The sequence below is a fragment of the Crocodylus siamensis genome, chromosome 12 (assembly GCF_052110815.1).
Source record: "Crocodylus siamensis isolate JL-2025a chromosome 12, ASM5211081v1, whole genome shotgun sequence".
Taxonomy (NCBI): Eukaryota; Metazoa; Chordata; order Crocodylia; family Crocodylidae; genus Crocodylus; species Crocodylus siamensis.
The window spans coordinates 28071573-28094600 of NC_143406.1; the positions used below are offsets into that span (position 1 = coordinate 28071573).

The 23028-nt window shown below is 43.4% G+C and overlaps 1 protein-coding gene across 1 annotated transcript in view; it reads left to right on the plus strand.

Moving 5' to 3' along the window:
- Positions 1-2473: 2473 nt before the first annotated feature.
- Positions 2474-23028, plus strand: part of LOC149854840 (putative sodium-coupled neutral amino acid transporter 12) — an 84561-nt gene continuing 64006 nt past the window's right edge. The window contains exons 1-5 of the mRNA XM_090023978.1: positions 2474-2535; positions 4968-5089; positions 8459-8546; positions 9736-9816; positions 11862-11979. Of these exons, the coding sequence (XP_089880104.1) occupies positions 2503-2535; positions 4968-5089; positions 8459-8546; positions 9736-9816; positions 11862-11979 (442 nt within the window). The 5' untranslated portion in view covers positions 2474-2502. The remainder of the gene's footprint in view (positions 2536-4967; positions 5090-8458; positions 8547-9735; positions 9817-11861; positions 11980-23028) is intronic.

The following is a 23028-nucleotide window of genomic DNA, read 5'->3' on the forward strand; positions in this document are numbered from 1 at the left end:
CTTGCATCAGGTTCAATGAGAATTGTCCAGAACTCAAGCTTAGGGAGCTGAATAAGTGTATGGCTGCACATGACAGTTTACAACAAGTGGAAAGATTGGAGTTAACACACCCTTGGGTGCTTTTGTTTTTCATTATTGGTTCTTTTTCAAGTAACTTCAAGAGCAGTGGAGTGGGAGAGAATGAATATCTCTCAAAAGAAGGTGAAAAGGCCAGCAGAGGTCATCTTGAATTTCTCCTTTCAAGTATTTATTAACTCTAAATAAGGAATATGTTGCCCCTTTCAAAGCAGCCTCATTGGCAACCTCAGCTATACTCACTTGAACTACTTACTCCATTAATTACAGTAGTTGAAGATCTAGTTCAAAGAACTAGTATAAGTGGAGCTGTTCCAATTTATAGTGTGTGAAGGTCTGGCTTGGGCTAAAGGCTCTTTCACATTGTGAAGTTTCACAATTCACTGGAGATGAGGAACAGCCGGGGTGTGCAGAGTGATGTGATGGGTGTTTATGGGCACTGGCGGGGGGGAGGGGAAGAAGCTATAAAGGGAAGACTAATCTCATGTGTTACTGTCCCTACATATGACTGCAGAATGTACAACTTTCCGGTGGCCTTGTGCTAGTGCTCTCACCTAATGGTACTGTAGAGACCTACTTGTGAGCATGTTATGCTCAATGTTGGTGTAATGAGATCATATGGAAAATGCTTTAAGTCACCAATAGCCAAACAGTATTTTGTTTTTAAGCTCCTTGTTTCTTTCTTTAATGCTGCATAGAATGCACAAATAATACTGTGTTATTAAGATGCATTAGAGGATCCCATTTGACCAACTGGAGAAACAGGGATGATGCAGATAAACTGGTTGGACAAGGGTGAAAGTCTGCTTGTAAGACATGGAGAGAGGTGTTGGGGATTATTGGTGATCTCAGGGGATCTGGATTTCATCTCAGGTGTATTACTGTGCTCTGTGGCCTCTGGCAAGGTTTTGCTGCTACAGTAATGTATTGTCCAGGCACAATAGTTGGTATTTGTATAGTAAAGTGTGCTAACATTCTAGTTAGCTTCCTAGAGCCTTTTACCTTTCAGTGCCTCAGTTTACCAAGTAGTACAGAAAATTCTCACTAGGGCATTGAGGCTTATGAACTGAAGAGTTCCAGAAGCACTGGATGAATGGTGCTATAGATGAGAGTATTATTGTGTTCAAGTTGCATGACTTGTGGAATGCTGAAATTCCAAATCTAGAATGCAGCTGCACATGCATGCTAGTAGACCGTTTCTAGTCTACACTCATCTTTTATTTTGTAGGGGTAAAAATATACACTGTCTGTTAGCACGTGTCTTTCCTTTTCCATGATACAAGGACATCCTTTCATTCCTTTTGGTACAGAAGTTGTTTGCTTTTCTTTCAGGCATGTTTTAATCTATATATTAAACTTTTGAAAATTGAGCTCATAGCTTACAGTTTGTCTCCCCCATAATGGTGGTTTTATTATACAAAATATCTGCTGGTGACTGGAGACTTGGTACATTTTATTTTTTGTTGAAATATGCTCCTATTGCCATTCTTGTCTGTAAAATTAATGACCAGCTTGTTGACTACCTGGTTCCAGGTGAGTTGGTGCCTCAAGGAAAAAACCTCCTGATTATTATTGCTTTAAGTTGATCTATATCTCTCAACCTCACTCTATTGATTTATACATTTCTCATGCATTTCAACTTCTACCTCCCCTTGAATTTTATTAATTGATTAGCTCTCTGGTACACACTATGAACCCCATTTTATCTATGGGGACCTGAAATACAGAAAGATTAAGTGACTAGGGCCCAATTTACACACTATACTTGATTAACCAGCTTATCGCATAGTTACCCAGCCACATGTTCAACCAGTTAATGGTGTGATTAAAAAAAGGAACAAGGCACAAAGTTATTGCACAAAAAATGTAAAATAATTTCATGGCTCCTTACTATCATGCATTGTGATCCTGGGCTCCCCCTGCACTGTAAGTAAGGTGTGATGGGATCTAATTCTTGATACCACAATCATGCTTCCTGCCATGTGTGGTATGGCTGGAAGCTCAGTTGTGTGAATCTCACATCAGGACCCTATTTCACCGTTGCCTGCAAGTGTAGAGGGGTCCTAGTTGCACAAGATCTGTGGCAGGGGAACACACCTGACTCAAATAAGTTTTTGGGTTCCAAGCTGGTGTCATAGCCACATGAAGGTAATACAAGAGACACTGTATGAAGTATAGTTTTCTTTTCTTAGTTCTCATTCACTGCTCCCTCAGATTTTCGAAGTGTTCCTGTAGCTACTATAGAAATTCCAGGAAGCCTCATCAGAGCACCACTTAGTTTGGGGGTCTTGCTGTAGAACTTGATCTAGCTTTCCAGGGAGTAAGTAGGACTTCAATATTCTTTGTATATTTAATGAGATGCTTGTTCCTGTTGCTTGATTTTTTGTTTGTTTGTTTTGTTTTTTACAGGACATGAACAAGAAGTGAATGATGGAAGAAGAAAGTCAATATTCACTCATGGTAAAATATTAATGTTCTTTCAAAATGGTTTATTTACACAACAAGGAGATGTTGCGTCTTGGTAATAGAGTTGCATAAGGAGGCATAAAGAGCTGGAATGGGAGTGAGGATCACTTCTATGTGTATGATGGATATGTTGCATCTAATTTGACCATGTGCTGTAGCACTGTTCTTTTAAAACTGCCCTGTCTTTAATCATTTGTCAGTCTTGAGGTTAATATTGAGGTGAATAATTAGGACAGAACAGAGGGGTCAAGTGAAAAATTTTGATGTATGCTATTCAACTGAGAAAATTGCCAGAGCTTTAGGAAAAAGCTATGAAGCTAACTGAAGGAGTGGAAAGCAGGTGACTTAAGGACTCAGTTTAGTGAGGAGAAGAGTTTGGGGCAGGGACAGAAATTGATTGCAGTCTACTTTGGAATTAATTTTGTCTTCCTCTAATGTGAAGTACGGTCCTTCTTGTAGGATCTTCTGAGCCTGTAGTAATTAACTATTGACTGTTTTCACAATGGCAGGACATGGGCAGTGCCCTTGCCTTCCCTGCTTTTTACCTGTGGCATGTTATCATGCGTTTCAGGGATTGTTTCCTGTAGTTGTGAGGGTTTGAAGTGGTGATTTGGGGAATTTCTTGGGCTAAATGTTTCTGGCAAATGTGGGAGACTGGACTTGATTGCCCAGGGAGGCCCCTTCCAGTCCTGTATTCTAAGACTAGAAGGTCTTGGGGTCAGCACTGTTAGTGCCAGGAAACTGCATACTTCACAGGACAGGAGAGGCCAGGTAGCAAGTGAAGCCTGTGTAGAGGCAGCAGAGCAAACAGGTATCTCTGGTTGAAACTATGGCTCTGCTATGAATGAGATCAAATTAAATGGTCAAAATAGTGCCTTCTGGCCTTGGTATCCAGAAAAGTATGTAGAGGAAAGCTGAGAAGTCCAGCAGACTCCTCTACAGTGGCACATGCCTAACTAATTTAGCTGTTTAAAGTCTTCTGATTTGAGTCTCTGAGAGAACCTACATTGTATGTCCCTATCTACTATTACAAAGTTACTTTGGGTTTGGCTGTTCCTCAGTGCTTAATTTTGCAAACTGCATCTGCTTTTTATCCCTCTTTCTGGTAATGTAAGAAGCATAACATCCCAGCTGGAGTTTCGAAGGCTGGTCTTCTGAATTAAGTTGGTGCGATACCTACAGCATCACTGAGATAAAGTCCTGCAGTCATTTTTCGGGGACATGCTTTTCAGAGGAATAATGGTTATGTAAATAGTGAGCTCGCATATCAATTATGCTGAACTTTGTCTGGGCAGGGGGGGAATAGAGGAGTGAGATCTGGGAGTGAAACAGCAAAATATAACATGGCACATGACATTTTTGGAGCATGTTCCCAGATGAGGGAGAACAGCGGATGATCCAAGCAGTTTACTTTTCTGCTCAATCTGCCAAGGGGTCTACTTCAGCTGGAAATTAAAATCATGAAGAGACAATTTAAGTCTGTGACTAGACTTTAAGATCTCTTTCTAATGCTGAATCAACACTTCTATTAAGCCACTTCTTGGGGATCATTTGCTAACTAGAAAGGGGGTTGGTAGAGGTCAATTAGAGAGCCATACTTTGGGGATAAATAAGCTTGTATAGAGGCCTATAACTAACAAAGTTCCACTGTCAGAGCTTATGCAGTAAACAAGTAGTGCAGCCCTTGTCATGGTTCCCTGTGAAGGGTGAATTGTGCAATCTTTTCTTATTGGTATGGAAAAGGAGGCACTTTAGCCATATAATAATATTCTTTCTACCCTACCTCAGAAGTTGTACCTCTCAGGAAATGAAGAGTGGAACTATGGAACTGTATGGAATGAGCAAGTAAATAATAATCCTGTTAGCATCATTTTGGTCATTTTTGCTCCCTGCTCCAAGATACCTCTTCAGCAGAAAGGACTGGGTTGAGGGTAGTGGAGAACCTCTAGCACGCTGTCATGGATGCAGTGGCAAAGGAGGATGGTACCGGGGAGATCTGAAGAGATGCAGGTTCCTTGTGAAGCCCCATGATTCATGGCTTTAGGTCTAGGAACAGACATTGCACACAAACTGGTTTTAGTTTGTGTGCTTGCATGTGTCTGAATTTCCTCAGTCCAGAGGGAATATCTGTGCAGTTGCAAACGGGTTCAACTTTGCAGGTTAGACTAACCTGCAAAGATTGAATCAATTCAGGCGCAGGCTTTTTGAATGCCTGTCCCTAGCCCAGATGGTCAAGCTTCACAGAGGATGGGGGATCCCTGAGCCAAATCACATGAGGGACTTTGGAGATTCCAGTCCCCAGCATGGACGATTTCATGCTGGGGATAATTCACCCTAGTATTTGGGTGCCTTACAGTCGCGTTCTTGTCTCCTGCTTTGGCCCACATATGCTTTCTTTGTTTTCATTCATGTCTCTCTTGTTCTAGGTGGGCATGATGTACTTGTTTAACGCAATGTTTGGACTTGGAATCTTAGCCCTGCCAAAAGCCTTTGCTGATGCAGGCTGGCTGACCAGCAGTGTTATCTTGGCATTAGCCATGGTGATGAGGTACAGTATATGGAAACACTTTCTAAAATCTGTCCTTATTTTAGAGTGCAGATACCTCCCATAATATTGAGCCCTGGGCTGATGAAATGTATACAAAGGATTCTGTAAGTGATCTGATACCTTAGATCATGAGTTTTTGAGGCTGGCATGATTGTCATTCCTCTGTACAACATATAGTGTGATATGGCAAGACCTTTTACTGGGATTGCAGATGATTGCTTGTCAAAGAAGTGTAAAATAATTTTTCTTTTATTGATTTTCTTTTTCCGCCCCCTCTTCCTCCCCACTTCCCAATGGCCTCGGTACAGATGAGCAATGCACAATAGCGAGTGCCTCCGTTTGCACATGCATACAAGTGCTGGCACCTGCAAACCAGGTGCCTGATGTGCCTGGGTTGTTGATTTACATTCCCAAAAGCCTATTTAAGTGCCTTTGCAGAACATGTTGGCTCATTGTGGGGTTGTTTTGAAAGGATTCTGATCACATGGCACTAAAAGCATTCAATTGTCCAATTTAAAAATTACTCCAGGGAAGGAAAGTAAAAACACTTTCAAGATGAAAATTCTTACCTGTGCACATGCTTGAGGAGGCAGAAGCTGGTCTGTTGTACAAGGAATAAGGCCCTAATCTGGCACCCTGGACTAATATGGACTGACAACTGTCACTGGAAAAAGCATGGCTCTGTCTAGTCACCTGGTGAAGCAGTATGGCTCTCCCTTCAGGATGGGCAAGGGCATAACTACTCACCACTATCATCATCTGGCAGGGTCCTGTTGAGCTGCAGATATATGACAGACATAGAACAGAGCTTGCAACTTGATTGCAATGAACTCACAATTATTCTGAGAATTTTGCACTCTTCTAATGCCTGTACTCTCACAATACCCCTGTGAGGCAGAGATGTTCTGTATAGCCTCATTTTGCAGTGGAAAACAGGCTCAGAGAGGATGAAGGCCCACATCTTCAAAGGCAGGGTGTCAATGGGAACTAGATGTCTAAATGCCTCTGAGGATCTTGGCTCAAGTGACTTCACAAGGTCAGAAAAGATGTGTGTGGTGGAGCTTAGAAATGAAACTTGAGTTGGGATGGGTCACCCCCTTTTGGCTGTGCAGCACATGTGCAATGAGCTTTATGAGCTCACTGGCTTGCTAGTGCAGCTGCTGCTAGAACCACTGCTTTGGCATGACTCCCGCCCTTTCTTTTGCCAAGTTTGGTGTGGGGTGATCCATGGTGTTCACCCCTTGAGTTGCAGAGCCACACCAAAGCAGGGGGTTTGGCAGGAGTCAGAGAAGTTCATTTGTGCATGTGCTACAAAGTCAAAGCAGGGGTGTGACTGCACACCTTCACCATGGATCTGCCCATGGGCTGGACCGTTATTCTTCTAGTGACCGAATCTTTGCAATGGGCCTGTTGTAATATGACATTGTAATAGGGTGGGGAGAAAAAGTTCTGTGGTACAGACCTTTTTTTAAAATGGGTGCAGAGAGCTCTGATGAACCACATCAAAGCTAAAAGGAAGGCCATACTTTGGCCATTATCCCAATGTTTTGTCCAGGCTTCCAGACTCTTAATTATTACATTAAGACCCTTGTTGGCTTTGAGTGTTTTTTCCCCTTTTCCATGAGCATAATAAGCAACCCTAAGCACTTCCTTGTGTGCTATATCTTGCAAGTAGAATTGCTCTCTTTCTTCCCTTAGATGAAAGATGTAAATAGGTATTTAACATCTGATATCTGAGATGCAGAAATCTGGATTGGGAGCTTGTAAAAATGTCCTGTTCTCCTACACACCTGGTATCTACAGCATAAAAAAAAATATTCCTTAAATCATACTGCCATCTAGAGGCGCACGTGTGAGAGAACCTTACAGACGGCAAGCACTACACAACTTGAAATTTCCCTAGCTCAGTTATTCTCAAATGGGAGGCCATGGCACCCTGGAGTGTTTTGATGTCCTTTGCATGGCACCTTCAGGCAGCCCCGAATGTTGGCACTACTAGGTGTGCAAACATGACTCACAAGATAAGAGCAACCCAGAGATTTCAAATAAGAACCCATAGCATTAAACCCTTTCTGGCCTGGTCTGGTCTGTCTTTGTTTTGTGGCACAGACTTGCTATATAACTTTCCTGTAGTTAAAAATTTGAGTGAAAATTAAGAGTTGAGTGAAAGGTGCCTTGAGAACAAGAAGGCTGAGGACCACTGCTGTAAAGTGTGTTTTACATTGTGGATGGAATTTACTAAGTGCCCATTCCCTAGTGTCAATCCTGGTCTGATGTTACGCTCGGGGTACAAGAGCAGAATAGCACTTGACATTTCATCTTTTTCTGTCCTTGCTGCTGCTGTTTGAGGGAGACAGCCTCATACAGCCATAGTGTGTATTATTTTGGCTCCCCACAAGGGACTGTCCCATCTCTATTACAGTCCCCCTAGTACAGCCTGTGTAATGGATATAGAAGACCAGGACTCTGTGATCAGTTTATAACTGCAAACTTTTAATGAGGGAAAGCTGAAAACTGTGAATGGGGTGAGGTGTCCTGTGGATAAGGCACTGGAATGGGACTCGGGAGATCTGGAGTTAAGTCTGGGCTCTGAATTGTCTTGTAAACTTCTCTGTTCCCTGACTCAACCATTTCAACTGCAAACTCTTTAGGAAGCAGGGGCTCACTGTTTCTGTTTGCACAGCAACTTGCACAATGGGGCAAATCAGAGTCATATTTGTGTGTTTCTGCAAATAGAGGCAAAACGTGCTGCTCAACAGGGAAATATGCCTCGTGAACTCTCTTGGACACAATTCTTTGTTCCACCGGCATGCTGAAGAGTTCTTTCTCCATGGGTAAACACAGTCTTGGTTTCAAATACCCACTTGAATTCAACACAAACTAAAACCAGAACCTCAAGTCTGATTCTCACCTGGGATGTTGGAGGCAGGTTCAGATTCAAGTCTGCCCTTGTGGGTTTACCTCTAGATCAGGGACATAAGAACAAAAGGCCAAATTGGGTATTGCTGAAATCTCATTATCAAACAAAGCAAACCCCTTGAAAGTTTTAAGTCTCTCAGAAGCAACCCATAGTCATATTTCCCCATTCATTTACTTTTGGATTACATTCAGGATTCATTTAACTGAAGGCAATAGAATTAAAACTGTGAGAGTAAGGAAACATCAGGTCCTTAAAATCTTGCCAAGAATTAACCTGGATTTCTGGTTCAAAGTAAAATGAATTTAGAAAAAGATTTAAGCTTTAATTGACACATCTCTGTTTAAAGATGAGTGAACATATAGATTGTTAGAGCTTTTTGCAGTCTGTTGTTGTAGGTGAACTAAATACTCAATACTGAAGAATCAATGTCTATCACATTTCTTCCCCAGCTACATTACTGTGACCTTCCTAATTGAAGTAATGGCCTCTGCCAATGCACGAGTAGTTTGGAACAGGAGGAGTGACAGCTACAAAGAGGTAGGACCCCTGGTTCCATACCGTCTTTCATGTATTATTCCTCAGGTTAAATTAGTGCCTCTCTCTCTCTCTCTCAATGTGCACCTGAGGTCAGCAATAGTGTTCAAACCAGCAGCCTCCAACTCTCTGCAAGACATGTTTTTAGGCTTTGTTTTTTGACTCTTGATTTCATTTCTTTGTTTTAGTCTGCCCAGGGTGCCTATACATGGGCACCAAGGCCACGCCAATGAGTGTCTGAGCAGACTCGATCGACTCTTGGAGCGCGGCAGTTGCCGCATTCCAGCAGCCTCCTGCATCTTGTATATCAGCATCCCCACACTTGAAAATGGTGGCAGGGGTGCTTGAACTAAAGCATGTCAAATGAGCTTCAGTTCAAGTGCCCCTGCTGCCATTTTTGAGCCCTGGGAAGCTGATAGATATACAAGACGTAGTGGTGTCTTAGAGTGGCTCTTGTATCCACTTGAAAGCACCCCCCAGTGTCCAAAATTGTTGAATTTCAGGTTCTATTGCCACTTTGATTTTTTTTTTTCTCCTTCTTTTAATTTCTGTCCAAACTTATCTAAATTTCACCCATTTTTTTTCGACCAGCTGTACCTAAGAGGGAGTCATAAAGGGGAGTGGTTAATAATTTAAGATTCAATTCAAGATTTTCTGGGCTCTTTCACAGACTGTGTGATTTCAGGTATGTTGCTTAATTACTTTGTGCCTCAGTTCCCGCACCTGTACAATGGCAATAACATTTTTTCTCTTTGCCCATCTTATCTATTTAAATCATACACTCTTCTGGGCAGGAATTGTTACTACATGTGTGCTGTCCTGTGGCTACCTCAGTGGACACTACTCTCAGCTGCGGGTTGTAGGTTGCATTGTGATGCATGTAACCACATTCACAGTGAAATGTGATGGTCCCCACATTTTGACAGATAGCCACTCCTACCAACACACATGAGACTTATGTATAATATGTAAATTGCATACGACCATACCTCTCATAGCTATCTACTTGCTTGTAGGTGACAAGGGGTGAGACTTTAATAAGGGTTGAACTGAGCACTAGCTTTGGCAGAATGTGCCAGTAAAGTGAACATTACAGAGCTACACAGATTTATACCAGCTGAGGATCTGGCTCTTACCTGATATTTACTGCCTCTGCAAAATGCCACTGATCAGAATTTACCCTTCATTTTAGAATGAAATAAAATTGAAAGAAAATATCCTTGTGCCTGAGAAGAAAAGAGAAGAGCCTACACACCAGAAGACTTTTTACTCAGTAAGCTTCCTTCACTGAGAATTTTTCTTTGGGTCAATTATGGCATTGCATGCGTTATGCTTTATTGTAGCTCCGAGGAATCTCTTTGTTATAACAACCATTTCAGCAGGCTCCCATCCTTTTAGCAGGAAGCACTCTGTAACATTCCCTTTAGAGCCTCTCTCTCACTGCTGCTTCCTACTTGGTAAAGGAACAGTTTTGTTGCCTAACAAGACCAAGAACTGGTACTGTGTTGCCTATTGATGAAGGTCATGGTGAGCCCGCACCATGTTTGTGTATGTTTTGGTCTTTGAATTCCAATTCAGCTGCAGGAGGGTCAGTTTAAGTTAGGTGAGCTCATGCCCAACCATTGCAACAGATGTCATCCCTGATGCAGATAATCTAAGGTCAGTGGTGTTTTGAAAAGCATCTAACTGGTGATGCTGAATTATCTTGAATGTGTGCACATTATCAGCTCGATCTGATTCAATTCTCTTCCATTCAATTCTATGCAAAGAATCCCATTAACTTCAGTGTGCTTTGAACAGTGTTCTTTGCTTTTACCTGTTGATTGGATGTTTGAGAGTTAATTAGTTAATTTAATTGCATGAAATCCATAGTTATCCAGGATTTAATTAAATAGTTTCCATTTTAGATATTTTTTCTTATAGGGAATTAGCGATGCTACCCTGAATGGCTTTTTTGTGATCTATAATATTTACAATGCGGGTATGGTATTTTATCATAATGAGGGATCCTGGCTTTCTCCATTTTAAAAATTCCAAATTCTCTCATAAAAAATCCAAAATGCTCTGATTTTTCCCATTCATGTTTTTCCATGATTAACATGAAATGCCACTATACATATCAGTATCAATTGAATACAATGTTTTATTGATATATTAACAATTTTAAAGCAGTTTTGAAGCCTACCAGTGCCTCAATCATTATAATAAAATTAATTCTAAATATATATATATTTTGGCATTTGGTGTGTTATCCTAGAAAATCAGAGCTCCCTGGACAAGCTGCCTGTGGCACTCTCTTGCTCCCCAGCTGGGCCCTACAGCCATGCATTCATGCATCACCCAAGCCCCATTCCCACCTTCAATGTGTGAGGGCCTCAATCTGCCCTCCCCTGCCCACCCCAGAGAATTACCTGCAGGGAGCTGCTTTCCACACTGTCTGGCTGCTACATCCTTGAATGGGAAATATGAAGTACAGAGTGATCCCTTAAGTAATGATGTAGGATTGCCACCAAGCCACCTTCTCTACTGCAATGCGAATCCCATTTAATTGTAGTAGTCTGTTGTCTCCAGCCACAGTGAAGATGCCCTAGCTGCACAGCATCTGGAAGCAGACTCTCTGCAGATTGATCAAACAGCTGCTGCAACTGGGAGGGAGAGTGCCAAGTCAGCAATCTTTTCAGGGTAAAAGCACTCCATTGTCCTACATAGATTAGCTGTGCATAGAAATTTCACAGAAGGCCTTTTTGCTGGGACATGTTGGAGTCAGCACATGGGCTCTATGAAGCCCATAACACCTCAGATCCCACAAAATGGAAACCTGCAGAGATGTCCCGTCACACACATTTCAACAAGTCGGCTAACTTTGTCTGTATCCCTAGACAATCATCTTAGGAACCCCCTTCAAATCTTTCTAGCTTAGTGCGGAGTATGTGGCAACAGGAAACGGTTGTGTCTGGGGAACCACAGCAGCAAAAATCATTCTGCAGGCAGTCAAAAATGCTGTGAATTCAGTTTATATCCACAAGAATGACCATTACCGATGATGACACGCACATTATGGAGTATTATTTAGTGAACATTCAATAGTTCCCCTCCTGCTCTGTGGGAGCCTCCAGCCAGACTGGTGCTTAGAGCCTCAACACTACAGAAGGTCCAACCACTTGAGCTGTCCAAGCTTCTACAATTCAAGATTAAAAAGCATCTCTTAAAATAGTAAGCTGTAGTGGATGGAAGATGAATACAACACCAACTCTGCCAGTGTGCTACATACAGTACGTATGATCAGAAAACAGTTATATTCTCATGTTTCTCTTGAAGGAATTGTTATCAAAGTGCCTCTGCTGCTGTTACCTGCCAGATGATCCCAAGCCAAGTGTGTTTGATATAAATGAGCTGCTCTCCCTGGCTGATTTGACAAAGATGTACTTCAATACAGGTAGGGTTCTTGGATTTCTTTTTCATCCCATTTTACTTAAGGAACTGGTCCTCTGAGAAACGTAATGTTGTTTTGCTCCTCGTTCATCTTAGAATGGATCAGGATAAGAATGTGGCAGCCTAGCTTGTTAATGGTTTCTTCAGCAGAGCACTCTTTCCGTTCTAATTACATTTGTAGTTAGGAAATAACTATCTATAAAAGCTGCTTGTCAGTGAAGCACTACACAAACCAAACCACTTTCTGTAAGTGAAGTGTCTGCAGAATCCTATAATCTGTCTGGTGCAATGCCCCCCTTGTGAATTTTGTTGTTAGATATATGGCCATTGCTTCCCTCTCCTCATGAGGCTTTCAGCAAAATCCAGTTACATTTTATTGAAATGCTGAGGGGAAAAATACCTTCCCTCCATTAGAATACACTTTGGATTGTTCAAAAATATTAAAACTTTTAATGGAGAGATGAGTTCCAGGAAATGTTGGAAATATGAGAACAGTCTGTTTTGGACCAGCTGCCTGAGCTGTCAGTGCCTTGTAGAACTGTAGTTCTTTGTGCTGCGTTCTCTCCTATGGGTTTGCTCTTTGGCTGGACTGTGCATCACCTCCTGTGATCCACTGTAGTCTTTGTGTCTCAGTCGCCATGGGATTCGCATGGTGCAATGCCTGTTGTAGCACTTTGAGCCTCTTCCGTAAAATGTCCTCAGTGCTCAGAGTAATGGGAAATCTACTCTGATACCTGCCATTGTAAATATTGTTCGTTGGGTGATTAGTAACATTTTTTGGATGTAGCTTTGATACTTCGTGAATGTTACATTGAGCAGTGTTAAGCTCCCTTAGAGATGATTCCCATGGCTTTGTAAGAAGACCTGCAGAAAGAAATGGACAGAAAACATGGCTGCTGATAGCAGAGCATCTGTATTTATGATGTTGAAATGACAAAACAAAGCATTGTTGAATTGACATAGAGGATAATATGACTAAAAGCAGGGAGGCAGCTTCCAGAAATATTGCTTCCTACACAATGCTGAAAGACAGGGGTAATATTTCTGACTGTGCTTATGCTGACTTGATAAACCTTGCCTTAAATATCAGGAAATCTGAGCCGTAGTATATTACATATGAAACATCTTGCATTGACTTCAGTGGGCTGTCTGCTTCCCAACTTCAGCTGAAGGACTTTGCTGGTAGCAGTCAGAAAAAACACTCAAATTGCAAGGATGACTGGGTAGCATAGTATCACAGGCCTGTTACACTTACATTGGGAGAAGAAAAGCAAGTTTGAACTGAACAGTTTTGTTCCTCCTTTATGTGTAATGATCCTGGACCAGATCCTCAGCGGTTTAAACTGATGTAGGTCCAGTGATTGCAGTGCATGTAAATTGGTTCCTACTCAGTGAGGCACTGATCCATGCATAAAATAGACACTTCTGCAAGGCACAGTAGCTATAGGCCCCCAGTGGGTGCAAGTTTTCAGTGTAGCTGAAGTGAACTCAAACTGCTATTTTTTCTGCACAAGACATTGAAAGTAAAACTGAAAAATCTGCATTTAACATTTTATTACATAATTGATTTACCCATTGTGCTAATATCATCCCCCTTGCTGTAGTATCCGAGTGCTTCAACATTTTATGCAGATGATAAATGCTCTTCAATCTCTGCGGTCAGGAAGTAGGATTGGGAGTTAAACCATGGAGAGACTAGGAGTTTGTCTACACTGTGGTGGGACAGCTCTGCAGCAGGGGCAGCCTGAGTCTGCTCCCTTGTAGCCTTGCTGGTATGCTTGTGGGTCTGGAGCATGCTAGCAGGAGTAGGGGTAGCAGATGCTCAGGAATGCCCTGGGTGAGCTGCACTCCCACTGACACGTCAACATGTGTACCCTAATGGTGAAGGGCCAAGGTGAAGTAGCAGAGCTGAAAACTGAACACAGGTCTCCTAAGCAAGCCCCTCAAAGGCCATCTTTCCATCTTAATACACTTCAATACACCTTAGATTCTGTTTTTTTGCCATCCTCAGAAATTAGCCAGAGCCTGGACTGCTCCCTGGGTTTAGCTTTAGGGTTACAGACCCATTGGCTACACCCCCTGGAGTGTCTGTGAAATGTCTGAAAAGCATCAGTATAAATAATGTGGCTAAATTGGACTGGGGACAGGATGGCTTTCAGTACAAGTTACAGGTTTGTGCTTGGTGCCAGGCCATGGTGATGAGACCAAGTGTTGCCTTCAGTCAGTCTGAGCACTCCTCTGTTGGCGTTTCACTTCATAGCCACTGCTTGCTTGGCCTCCTGGTCTTTGAGAGGGGCATGTTGAGGAATTGCCCTGCCCATGAAACTTCTCTCCAACTCTGCTTGGCTCTAATAGAGGGGTGGTAGAGATGGGAATTGGGGTGCAGGAGGGCAGAAAGTCAGGGTTTTGTTAATTATGGGATTGTTGCTGGAGGACTGCTTGTACTCTGGGCTGAAAGAGTTCTGGAAATGCTACAACACGCAGGGCAGGCTGGGGCATGGCTCTCCCTTGGGTCTGGCCTGCAATGGAGAGGTGGGAGATCAAAGCTCAGGGTTTATAGTGTACATGGTTGGTGGGTTTGGGCTTGAGGGCATCAATGTAGCCACAGTCATAGTGGTGAGGAGGCTGCAGAACTGACTTAAGTCTTCACCTTGACTCTGTGGCCATAGAGCAATATTCCGAGTCCTGGAGGGTGAAGGGCCAGGTGCTCGGCTGGCAGAAGGTAGAGCAGTGTATTCACCATGGTGAGATTCAGTTGCATATGGCTTTACTCGTGCTGCTACCTCAGTTCCCTGGTGTATGAACTTCTGATTTATAGATCTATACCCACTTTTGCCTATAGCAGTTTGCTATGACAGTTGGAATATAAATGTGGCCCAACTCAATGCCCTCCCTAGAAATGTGGAAAAAGGTCCCTTTCATCTCCCAAATAGGCAATGCTTGCAAAAGAGAAGAAACACAGCACTACTTTGGGAAGAGAAAATATAATGCATCAATAATATGCAAATACTAAGTATAACACTATCTTGGGATGGCAGTCCTTTGCCTCAGTTTTCCCCACTTTCTGGTGTGACTAACCATTAGATAAATGTACTTTTGCCAATTTGCTTTTCCATCTGCTGTGTCCCGCTCATTGTGCTATCTGGAATTATTGAAGCCACATGATCTGGGGGATGTACAGAGGCAGGTTCGCCGCTAGCTGAGGAGACTGGGAGTGAAGTGTACTTTGGCTTCTATGAAGAGATGCACCGCTGCCGCTTCCATGCTGGCTCTCCACACAGCCTGGTTTAGGCCCAAGGCACCACCACCACCTCACCCAGCTATTAGTGGTACAGCTCTATTCTTATGGTAGGCTGTGCCATGCTCCTGTATGGCTATACCTTATAACCCACTGTCTGTAGCTGCAATGTTGTGTCAAAGCTCAGCTACATGTCCTGGTACTTAGTGCAGTGGTTCTCTACCTTTTTAGGTTCAGGGCACCCTCAAAACCTTTATCTAATTTGGCATCATGTTGGTTGAGAATCACTGTTGTATTGCTTCAGCTCTCCACAGTGGTTCTCAGCTGGGGTGCAGCCAGGTAAGCCTGAAGCAGGCAGCTGTGCTCACTATTGCTTCAGCCCTTTCTGGTCTGACCCCACACACTCCTTCTGGAAGCAGGCATGGGGGATTAGGTGGAACCATTCTCCATGCCCTCTGCTTCTGGAGGACTGGGAAGAGCTGCAGCAAGAGCAGGTGAGCCTTCCTGCTTATGTGGCTGTGCACTGAAGCGCACGGGGCAGTTCTACCCGGCTGTGGCAGGGGCAGTGCCTGTGCTGCTGCACCCCTGAAAGGGTCCCATCGCCCAGTTGAGAACCACCGACTTAATGATTCCAGTTATCCATGAGTCCAGTGATAGAGAAAATCTGAGAACTGTTACCCTCCCCGCATTGTTTTTCATCACCACATACTCTATCTCCTGAGCCAGCTCTTGGTGATTTCAGGTTTGGCGATAGCAGGGTGAGACAGGAGACGGACTCATCAGGTCTACTGTTATTAAGTTCCACTTCCTTAGCAGGAGGAAAAGTGACATGTGGGCCTCTTCAACAGAGTCGAGGTTACCAGGTGAATGCACCTGTTTTACCTCCCCACTCCCTGCTTTTCTCACTACCTTACACTTTGAGACTGCCCTTGCCTTGGACTTATTCAGTACAGGTCTGCTGCCTTTTAGTCATGCTGGGTGGGCGGGCATTTATTGTAAGTCACTCCGAGCCTTTTGGATAGGACAGGATATAAATCTAAATAAGAATGATTTACCTCAGTACACAAAACTAAAGTGAATCTTTATTCAGATAACCAAAATGTTTTCTCTGGTGTAAGGGCTGTAGCCCACACAAATGAGGGTCTGCTGATGTGGTGTTTTTCCAGTTCCAGCAGATCAACAGCAGATGACGGGAGGGAGTTCTTTCACTTCTGTTCCCCAGACCATAGGGCTACATCAAGAGAAACTTCCACACTTTCTTATTTTATTTTGCAGTTGGAGACCTTTTGAGTCGGATTACATTGATGCTGGGTATTTATGGATCACTGGCCATGTTCCTGACCATGGCTCCCTTCAGCCTTGCAGAACTCTTCTGGTCAGTAAAAAATCTCTTAACATTAGGAAAATGTTCTCCTTAGCAGCAGCTTCAGATGACATCCATGTTAATAAGGCCTTGACTATCCTGTCTCTTTGCTGAGTTTGGGACTACCCCTGAGAAACGAGCCCTGTTCATTTCTGCTAGGCCAGAAGTTAGGCAGCATAGAGGGCAGAGGGGTCCTGAGCATGTGCTGTACACCACACACACAACTGACTTTCAACCGGGTGATTAAATGTGTCTAGTCCTACCTACATCAACAGCCATTCCAAAATCATGTTTCAGGCTCCCAAAGTCCTGAGCTTTTAAAGAAACAATAACTAATTCTAGTATTTATTTTCTGAACATGAGTTGATGAGTTTAGTGAATGACAATCAATCTGCAGCAGTGAATACTGCACACTTTTATTTTAATGAAATGGAAACTAAGGCTCAAATCATGACATGGGTGCCATGAGATTGAAAAGGATCTTAAAGGTCATTTAGTCCAATCCCCAAAGCTATTTCCTGAAAGGAATTTGAACCCTGGACCCTCGGATAAAAAGTCTGATGTCCTACCAACTGAACTATTCAGGCTTACCTGAATCTAAAATGAGGAGAGCTGAGAGAAATTACTAAATGTTGTGACTTGTGTAATAAATTGCAAGTTTTTTTAGTCTAATTTATTTAATTTTGTTGCTCATGGCACAACATCTGAATGCCTCAGAGAATGATACTGATTTCTCTCCCATCCTTTTTAGCCAACAAGAGACAGGCCTTGGAAATTTTGGACAGTCTAGTTGAAAATGGACTTGTTTTGTAGCTTCATTATGACTTTTGCTCCCAAGATAAATGGGAATAAGTCCCTGCTTCTTTGTAACCTTAATTGATAGTGAATGTTAGAAAATGGGTCAGATATAATGCAAGCATAAACTTCTGCATTGATTTTAGACTTGTCAGTGATGGGTCTGGCTTCCAGCCCTTACTTAGTGATCTTATTCCAAGGGATTCAGGCAATGGCTTGTAACAGCCACAGTAAGAAAAAATTGTTAATGTTGTTGAAGGAATTCTAACAACAACAAAAAATCTGATACTTGGAGAGACAGTGGGCATGTCTACACATGATATTAGTACAACACAATAAATTCTGGTGAAATTTGTGTCGGAGTTTATTGCTTCTAGGCACAGTGTTTATACATGTTCCCAGGACCACAGCACATTGAATTGGAGTGACACAGCCCCATCTGAATGGTGTGCCTTGGCCCTAGATCAGGCTGTTCCCTCCCTGTGGAGCTCCCTGTGCTATGGAGGGGCTGGCTGGGGCATGAGGGTGTTAGTTTGGGGATAACTAGTGCCAGGGTGTGAATGCACGTCTCTGGGGCCAGATACGGGGTGGGACAGAGCCACAGGCAATTTGTCCAGGGGGTGGTTGGTGGGCTGGCTCCCTGCTGCTGCTCGCAGTCCCAGGGAGGGGATCATTGTGGGTGGCAAATGCCCCCCCCCCAATTTGTATGGGGTGGGGCAGATGTGGGCTGTCCATTGAGGGCTTGGGGCTTCTTGCCTTGCTGACATCTCCATGGGAGCCCTGTGCAGGCTTTGCTGCCATGGCAAGGCACCACTTGCCTGCCTGGCAGTAGCGGGGGTGGTGAGAGCTGGACTACTGCGTCCAGTTCTGGGCGCCGCACTTCAAGAGGGATGTGGACAGTATGAAGAGGGTCCAGAGGAGGGCCACTCGTATGATCAGGGGACAACAGGGCAGGCCCTATGAGGAGAGGCTACGGGACCTGAACCTGTTCAACCTCCACAAGAGAAGGCTGAGGGGGGATGTAGTGGCCTGTTATAAACTAGTCAGGGGGGATCAGCAGGCATTGGGGGAGTCCCTGTTCCCCCGAGCACTACCAGGAGTGACCAGGAAAAATGGTCACAAGCTGGCTGAGGGCAGGTTTAGGCTAGATATCAGGAAGCGCTACTTCACGGTCAGGGCGGCTAGGGTCTGTAACCAACTTCCAAGAGAAGCGGTGGTGGCTCCTACTCTGGGGGTGTTTAAGAGGAGGTTAGATGAACATCTTGCTGGGGTCGTTTGACCCCAGTATTATTTCCTGCCATGGCAGGGGGTTGGACTAGATGATCTGCTCAGGTCCCTTCCGACACTAGAAACTATGAGAGTGGTGGTGCCACCCACTGCTGCTGGGCAGGCAGGGGTTGCCATGTCATGGCAGTGCAGCTGGTATGGGGCTCCCATAGGGAGGGCAGAAAGGCAAGAAGCCCTAAGCCTGCTGCTGTAGCCCACATCTGCCCTCACCCCCATGGGCTCCTCTTGGCTGTGCTCTGGCTATGATGCTGGGGGGCAGGAGAGATGGACATGTGTCCTGCCTTTCGATTTTGAAAAGGTGGTTACTCTAGTTAGTCAGCAGGGAGCCCCCACGTTGTAGCACCCTTGTGCCAGCCTGTCTACACATGTGTTTTGCTGCCTGTAACAATTTCGCTGCAGGATAGTACTTGTCAGCCAGTACCACCCTGCAGCAGAGTTGGTTAGTTTATTGTGGCCTGATAGCACCACATGTGTACACAGGGATGATTTACACTGGAGCTAATTAGTCAGCTCCGCAGTAAAGCATCTTGTGTAGATGTACCCAATATCCATGTGTTTAATGCCTTCTCTCCTCTCCCAGTGCAAAGAATATTTTTCCTGAACTGCAATGCAGACAATTCAGTACATATTTGATCTCTATGCAGCATTTTCAGACATCCTTTCTTAATACAATCTTTCCAGTCTGCAGCTGGGTGGGGGAGCTGTATGCTCCAAGCCAGCTCATTTCTGTAGTGCAGGCAGGTCATTAAATGAGCACGTTTATTCTTTGGGGAGTGAAATTAATAGGAAAAAGCTCTTAGACTCCAGACAGTGTAGTTCAGGAGTGAATTCCAGGCCCTTTGGTGTAGTATTTTGCATGGCTCCTTATTTGCATCGTGAACGGCAGAGGGCAGTGGTGCTTTAGCAATAGTGTGTTTCTGCTCTTGGCTTCAGCTACGATTTTCAGAGAATATAAAACCTATCCTGCAAGGTGCTGAAGTGAGCAGATTAGAGTCTCAGAACCCTGCGTAAGGCACTCAGTACTCTGCAGGATGAGACACCAACTGAACTAGCGTGGGTTTGCAGAAGGAGAGAGAGGGGAATTCTCAAATCCTTCCTTGCACAGGCTCAGATGTAAGCTCTGCTACATTAATAGCACAGGATCCTACAACCCGTTGGGATATCGATAGGCTACTCAGTTGGAATCAGACTTTTTCTCTGCAAGCTGACTTGTGCCAGGGAGTTCTGTAAAGGTCAGACGCCCTGAATCCCTGGTGCACTAGTTTTCTGAACCGCAGACTTTACAACAGAGGGAAGTGCTTCAGTCTGATTCATCATACCCCAGTATCCAGCTCCTCACCTTATACTTTCATTATAGTATGGTAGTCTGAAAGAAGAGGGTGCAGAGACTTTGCAGGTATTGTGACTTTCTCTCTGAAACCTGCAGATCGAGGTTTTGAGTGAGAGTCTCAGTAAATATATAGTTGGAAGAAAGAATTATATTAGTAGTCTTTTATGCGTTACAGAAGCTGAGGTTCTGCCCTTACTTTTAAGAGAAGAGGAATGATATGGTCTGAAAGCCAGATCACCAGCTGGTCCATGCTGGTATAGTTCCTGTGATCCCTATGCCTCACACCAGTGCAAGTTCTGGCCTTCTGTGTTACATTAAAGATATTGTCACCTCTTTGTATTAGGCACTCGGTACAGTAATTAAAGTACACTAACATCATCCTCCTGCCCACCTTTCTGCTTTCTTGCTCTTCTGTCTCTGTCCAAGTTCTGTGGTACCCATCACCATGGTATCTGAACACCCTTTCCTTATTTGTCTTTTTTCCGTTCTGCACAAATAACTGGAAAATAGCAGACATTGCAAATTTCTTTGAAAGTATGCAGGCCACTAGATCACTGGCAATCCCTTGCAGTGGAGGATGACCATCTTCCATGATTGCCTTATTTGTGGGTCCAAAGATGGCCGACAAGGGCAATCCAGGATCAACAACTTCTACTGCTACTTGGCCATGTGTTTCTGTGTGAGGTGGACGGCTCTGGATTCCTGGTTCAGTTCATGAAACATTTTTTTCTACTGTTCCTGTTGTCATTGGGAGGTTTCTAATCTAACCTTTACTCATTGCTTCTAATTGTTTAAAGATGGAGCTGTTAGCTAGGTCCTGATCACTTTGTTGTAGATACCAGTACTATTATCAGTGTTTGTTTGGTTTTTGGTTTTTGTTTTGTTTTTTGTTTTTGTTTTTGTTTTTTTTTTTGGAGGATTCTGGTTAAAATATGTATAACAGCTATATGCTGTTTCATAGACCTATTTGGCCAGCATAACTAATTATTTAGGGATAGTGATACTTGGAGCTGCTCCCTCAACTAGTTGGACATGCGATCCATAAAAAAAATACAAACCTAGTAAAGTTGTTGTCCAAGAGTCATTAGGGTGTAAAGATTCTGGCATGTTCAGATTTGTGTACCATGACTGATGGTCAAGCCATCACTCAGGTTTTGATGTAGAATTGCCTATTCCTCAGGGTTTTTTCCCACCAAACTATAAGATCTAGTACAACTTCAGGAGGGAATCATTGCAGCCATAAATTTCTGAGCTGCTAAAACAGTGTAAAAATGTGAGAAGCAGTTTGGATATGGTAGAGGAAATAGATTAAGAAGAGCAAAGAAGAAATAAAATAAGCCAGATTTCCTCAAAGAGCCAAGGTGCATTAGGCATGCATCCTAACAGAAAATCAGTGGGAGAAGCATGCCTATTTGCACATCCACTCTAGATTTCAAGAGCAGTCCCATTAGGAATTCATGGTGAAACCTGCGCAACAATGAAGTGTGAATGACTATGACAAGGTACAAGTGTGAGAAATTTCTGGATATTCTCTGGTTACTCTTGTCCACTGTTCCAAGGTGAGCCCCTTTGGGGAGTGGGGAGTTGAGACCGGTGCTAATTTTCTGCTCGCATCTTGCTGGGGCTACTGGAGTCAGTATTTATGCATGAACATTTTTCAATCAGAGGCTAAAAGGTATTCCTTTATTCTCACCCTCTTCCACTCCTCTGGAGGGATGTATTAATGAAGGCTTTGGTACCATTTTGTTCATCTTTTATACACAAGAAATCTAGGTCCTGTCTGCCTCCTTATTCACGGAAGAGTTTTGGGACAATTAGTATACTTGTGCTAGTTAGAGAAATAATGCTACTTCAACTTCCTGAAGTGCAAAAACAGGATTTTTCCTTTGGCTTATTGGACATGAGCCACATTCGCACTTCCTGCCTGTTGTGACAGTATAAGGGGGTCTTTGTGTGAATTAGAAGTAGGTCCCTTGGTTTTATTGGTCTTCTAACACTCACTCTAATTCCCACTGAGCAGTTGGGAGTAAAACTTCCCCAGCACACCTGCTATTGCATTTATGGGTTGATGCGGCTTAGATCCATAGCAAGCCCTTCAGTGAGAATTTCAGCAAAGTTGATCAGATATAACAATCCTTAAACGTTTCATAGATGAAAAACAAACAGAACAACAAATGTTTTGAAACCAAATCAAACCTTGTAGGCTTTCTTGGTCCATTGGAAAGCTGAAGAAAAACTCCAGAAGTCCAATTTGCTTTCTGATATAAGTCATCTTTTAAAATCTGCTTTCCTCGTGGCGTGAATGTTTGTGGAAGGCAAATGCGCAGAAGGCATGACTGCAGCTGGAGGGAATTTGTTTAAAAGATGAAGAAATATTAATAGGAAATGTTTTTTTTCGCATTATTCAGCTGGCTCTATTATTTATTACTTTTTCTTGCTTGTTCTGCATCACTTTAAAACTCAAAGAAATTACTGTACTTATGAAAGGCAGCATTGTGCTGTGCAGTCTGTTTTTTAAATAAGTTCCCTTTATAGGATATATTGTGTGGCTATTTCATTGTTGCTTAGTTTGAAATGACTAATGTGTCAGGTTGGATTTTGACATTGGCCTAGGAGAAAAGAAATTCATATTCATGCTGCTTGCTCTTGCTGGAGCCCTGGCTTCACTTGAATTTCTTCTTAAACCTGAGGTTATCCTGCAATGAGGGGAATGTGTGGGAGCCAGGAGGGTGAGGTGAATGAGTAATGTGTTGCGAGTGTGGGCAGCGGGTTCTCACTGCTGGCTTTAATAAAAAAGATGAAGGAGACAGGATTCTATTAATCCCAAAGCTGGAGTTAATTTCACATCCCAAGCAAATGAGAGCCTTCTTTGGAGAGCTATTTCTCCTTTCATTGCCTGAGTGTAATGCTTGCCAACACCACTGCTGTGGAATTGAGTATAAGACCCTGGTTCTTGTACCCATACAGACCCTTTTGTGTCACACTTCAGCATCTCTGAGCCCCTGTTGATGGTTGTAGGGGTGGGAATTTTCATGCTGAA